This window comes from Pongo abelii, chromosome 10, assembly GCF_028885655.2.
Source record: "Pongo abelii isolate AG06213 chromosome 10, NHGRI_mPonAbe1-v2.0_pri, whole genome shotgun sequence".
Taxonomy (NCBI): Eukaryota; Metazoa; Chordata; class Mammalia; order Primates; family Hominidae; genus Pongo; species Pongo abelii.
In genome coordinates this window covers 119,358,676-119,363,457 of record NC_071995.2, presented here as the reverse complement: position 1 = coordinate 119,363,457, position 4,782 = coordinate 119,358,676, and the positions used below count along the sequence as shown (strand labels likewise).

The 4,782-nt window shown below is 49.1% G+C and overlaps 1 protein-coding gene across 2 annotated transcripts; it reads right to left on the bottom strand.

The window, feature by feature from the left end:
- Positions 1–762: 762 nt before the first annotated feature.
- Positions 763–3,228, bottom strand: DYNLL1 (dynein light chain LC8-type 1). 2 transcript variants are annotated; one of them, XM_003778140.4, is made up of 3 exons: positions 3,034–3,228; positions 2,694–2,831; positions 763–1,183 (listed from the first exon to the last, which is right to left on the bottom strand). In XM_003778140.4, exons 2-3 carry the CDS (start codon positions 2,823–2,825, stop codon positions 1,046–1,048), a joined length of 270 nt encoding a protein of 89 aa, XP_003778188.1. In that variant the 5' UTR covers positions 2,826–2,831; positions 3,034–3,228; the 3' UTR covers positions 763–1,045. The 2 variants fall into 2 exon arrangements, with proteins under 2 accessions (XP_003778188.1, XP_009246592.1); XM_009248317.2 differs by having other exon boundaries at positions 2,694–2,845; positions 3,034–3,214.
- Between the last annotated feature and the right edge of the window lie 1,554 nt (positions 3,229–4,782).

The window sequence follows — 4,782 nt, the reverse complement described above, 5'->3', positions numbered from 1 at the left end:
GGAAAACATAGGCAAACTAGAAGTCAGGACCCTTCTTGCAGTTTCCCAAAATGGGTGTGGGTTGTTCCAGCCTATCTTATTTCCTTTCCACCTACAAGTCTGCCATATTTGCTTTTCTACGACTGCAGTCCTCTTAAAATTGATAGCAGGAAACCTTTGATAGCTACTTGTCCCCAGCTTTAATTGGGTCTTTTCAGGAAAAGGCATCAATTCACACTTGTTTCTGACCACAGCGAAGCACAGCACAGCAGGCTGATGAAGTCTTTGCAGGAATTCACATTATTAGAAGAGCATGAAAACTGCTGCTCAGAAACATTTACTTTCCCCTAAGGCCACCTTCTTTCTAGGCAGGGGAGGGGGCTAGACAAGGGTCCTGGAATCCATTTCATTATCCCAACTTTGTTTTGAGCTTATTTCCATTTTATAGCCATAGAAAGCTTCAAGTACTACTACACATCCATCACCACCACCTGAGGCCAAAGGCCCAGAACATTCTATAGCACTGTCTTAACAAATATCCTTAAACACTGATTTTTTTCAGATTAGGACTAAAGATTTAATTTGAATGTTTCTTTACCATGCACTGCATTTCTCAACATGCACAACAGTTGCAGGATGGGTGAGAACATGACTAAAGAGTACTGAAATACCCCACAGAAACTTAACTTCTGTAAGGATGGACTCATCCCCACCAACCTGGACATCTGATCAAGTGACCGCCTTCAACGCTGTTATTTGAACAAATTGTAATTCACACACATACACATCTGCAACAGATTTATTTTTTAAAGGAATGGATTTTGAGAGAAAACAACGTGGGCGGAAGTATGGAATAGAAAATAAATACAAATGTAGGCTATTCTGCTAATTGTTTTATAACCACAACAAACTAGTACAGAGAATGCCCTGTACAAAACACAACAAAGGTTCAAACATCGAGGTGTTCCCTTAGCAAGGCTGAAAATTTCAGTCTCTGGTATTTGGAATTTAGGCTGCAGTCCTTGTTTTTGGATGGATCACTGGGTGTGTGGCACAGTCCATGCTTTTAACCAGATTTGAACAGAAGAATGGCCACTTGGCCCAGGTAGAAGTAGATGAAGTGTTTGGTTTCATGTGTCACGTAACTACCGAAGTTCCTCCCCACGATGCAATGCCAGGTGGGATTGTACTTCTTGTCAAATTCCTGGGAAAGACAAAAGAACAGAACTAGAATTTTAATTACCAGAGGTCAGTGTTTGCCTCTTGGATAAGCCAGAGCCTGTAGGGGCAGAAAGGAAGAACGTCAGCATCTGCAAATTCTTAGAATGAAAGAATGTTCCCCAGCTCCAAGCCGCCTACATAGTACATTAATACAAACATACTTGCAGTCTGAGCGAAGATGGGAATGGAGGCTGAGGAGGTCAAAGGATGAAAGGTCAGCCTTAAAGACAGGGTGCTTTGTTATTATGGTAATTACACCTTCATACTTTCTATAATATTGACAGACGGTGACATCAACAGGTGTAGTTTATCATGTTCTGTGTAGAGAACTAAACTACCCTACTGTATTTGCCATGCCCCCAATTCCAAGAAAACAGCAAAAAATTAGCCCATCCCATTCCTCATCACAAAGATCTTAACTGCACCCCTGCAACACAAGACTTTTCCAATAGGACAAAACTTCAAACAGCATTGTATACCAAATGATTGCGGATCAAAATTAAATTTACAGGGACACAATACTGAAGCACTCCACTGTTGCTGTAAAAAATGCTGGAAACAGAATCTGTCAACTGGCCAAATTTTATCCTTTATTATTATCCAAACAGCCGTCCTCTTCACATCTATCCGGATGATGCTAATCTACTACCCTGTCCACTAGGTTAACAAGTTGTAGGAACAACTCTTCGCCATTTCTCCCACCCTAAGAGGTACTGGAGAGTAGAATGCCTGTGGGGGGCATTGGGTGGCAACGGTAATCTTTCTCTGCAAAATTCTTACTAGTATTTGTGGAGCGTCACACAAGATTTAGCTACTCTAATTGCACGCAGTGCGAAAACCTCTTCTAAAGCTATGAAGGGGAGTAACGCTCTTGCAAGCTAGACGCACGACTGCTGCGTTTGTCAAAAAAGGCATTTATTTCTGTTCCATCTGAAGTCTTTCATCTTCCCATTCTCGACTGGAACCCTCCCACGGCTTAGGCTGCCAGCTTTCTTCCCTTCCAGCAAACACTGCTCGAGAAGTTGGCAGTCCTGCCGGCTTTCTAGACTGCCATTTACCAAGCCCCCACCCCAGCCCCCAGCCCCGCCACCACCCACCTTCCCTCAACTCCCCACTGGAAGGCTGGCAAGATCTCCTCCCGGCCCGGCTTGGAAACACCCACGCAGCTCCCCCCTCCGGAACACCCAGATGGATCCTCGGCGCAGGAACCACACAGAAGGGGGAACCGCTGCTCCCTGATCTTAGATACCGTTGCTAGGTGGCGCTTTCCCCCCGCGGAGCTGGGTAATTAAAAAAAAAAAAAAACTTCGGACGCCGGGGGTCTGGTCTTCTCCACAGGAGTGCAAAATGCATCTGCGTCCTTTCTGGAAGCTTCTACGCCCCAAGCCGCCAGCGGTGTTCCCGGGACCTGTCAGGCGCCCTTGGGAAAGCAGGATCGGGGGGAAGGAACCCCCTGCTCCCGGCTGCGTATCAGCCCCCGCGCCCATCCTCACCTTCTTGATATGAGCCGCAATGTCCTTCTCTATGTTGTATTTCTCCAGCGCCTGAGTAGCGCACTCCACCGAGTCCTGTTGCATCTCTTCCGACATGTCCGCATTTTTGATCACGGCCTTTCGGTCGCACATGGTTACCTAGTGGGCAAGGCCTGGGGTAAGGGGTTGAGGAGTTGGGCCGCGCCCCCCAGGCACTAACTGCTCCCACCCCGGCCGGCGCCACCACGGGACGACGCCCCCCACCCCACTTCTCAGGAAGCGCGGGCTACGCGGCGGGCTAAGTCCGGAGTGGGGCGAAATAAGGCAGCGAGGACACCCCCTGGTCCCCCAAGTTTCTCACCGTGGAGAAGGGGGCTGGCCGACTGCAACGGTCTCCTGGGGGAGGTGCTAGCACAGCTCAAACCCGGCTACAGCTACCGTCGCTACCGAAGCCGTGGCGCATCTAAGCAGCCCCACGCCAGCCGCCGCCGCCTAGTGCTCAGGCCCCGCCCTGCTCCCGCCGGCCCCGCCCCTCGCTGCGCAACCCTATTGGCTTGACGCAGCCCACGGCATTCTTCCATTGGTCCATGGACTCCATGGTTCCCTCAGGATCTTTCTCCTGCATTTTGTTGCAGACCACAATGCACCGCTCACGGCGTCGGTTGCCCGGGCAATGGGCCCCACGCGGCGAGGCCCACACACCCAGAAGGTGGAGCCCCGGCCCGGTTACGAGGACCACCCAGCTGTCTGGAGAGGTAGGAAGGGAGCTTCTGCCGGGGCCAAGGGAAGTGATTCTAAATTCACGGAGGTTGTCCCAGGGTGTGTTCTCGAACAACAGTCTCTAGAAGTTGGTGGCCATCCCTGCCCCCACCCCCCCACCACGACAGGTCGCATGATCTCGCACCCCAGGTTAGCAGGATTACGACAGAGGTGGCCTCTCCCTTTACCGAAAGGGTATCTCTGAAGCAGGGCCGGCTTTGTGGGTAAACCAGCAGTGCAGTCTCACAGGAGGGACCCTTACGTTTTCATTTTGCACTGGGCCCCATTTGTAGTCGGTTCTGCTCTGAAATATTTAGGAGAGGGCATCCTCAGGATTGAGGGAAGGCTTCAAGGAGGGAGGGTGTTTCCTTATGAATTAAGGGATTATCCCCAAGAGTGGGGTCTCTGCCAAGCAATGCGGACATCCTTTAAGGGGGTGGGGATGGGGATCCGGGTGGATTTGGGAGTGTTGAGCCCCGGGGTTTTTGTCCAGGGTGAGGCTTCTTGCTGAGCAAGAAGTCTTTTCTGTGTGGGAGAGATTCTTGGTTGGGATTTATCTCTGAGGAGGAGGTATCCTAATGGACGAACAAGCGGCCGTTAGAGAGATGACGTCCCCTCTGGCTTAGGGAGGAGACACGAAGTGGTTAAAAAAGCAAGATCTTTGGGGAGTTGAGGGACAAGTCAGATCTGGATTTAAATCCCAGCACTGTCATTTACTAGCTATTTGAATGTCTTCTTTAAGTAAAGGAGTACTAAGTGTAGAAGGAAACCAGTTCATATGCTTGTTAGCAGTATTAAACATTTGAAGTTCTCTCAGCACAATGTGAGGCACATAGTAAATGATCAATGAATCTTATCAATAATTGTCAGTTTATACAACTATCCCAAAGGCCACAGCAAGGTTTTGAACAACCAGCTCTGAAATGCCTATAATGTATTTTTTGAACCTCCATAAATAAGTTATCAGGTTAATCATGTATCTGGAAGCCGCCTATTTACATTTCTACATTTTCCTCTGACCACCTACTCTCATTACTCCTTAAAACAATTTGTGGCTGGGCATGGTGGCTCACACCTGTAATCCCAGCACTTTGAGAAGCCGAGTCGAGGGAATCGCTTGAGCTCAGTAGTTGGAGACCAGCCTGGGCAATATGGCCAAACCCCATCTCAAAAAATAAAAATAAAACAATTTGAGCAGAGGCACACAACTCCAGAAAGAAAAAGATGGGAATAGGCCGGGTGCGGTGGCTCACGCCTATAATCCCAGCACTTTGGGAGGCTGAGGCGGGTGGATGACCTGAGGTAAGGAGTTTGAGACCAGCCTGACCAACATGGAGAAACCCCATCTCTA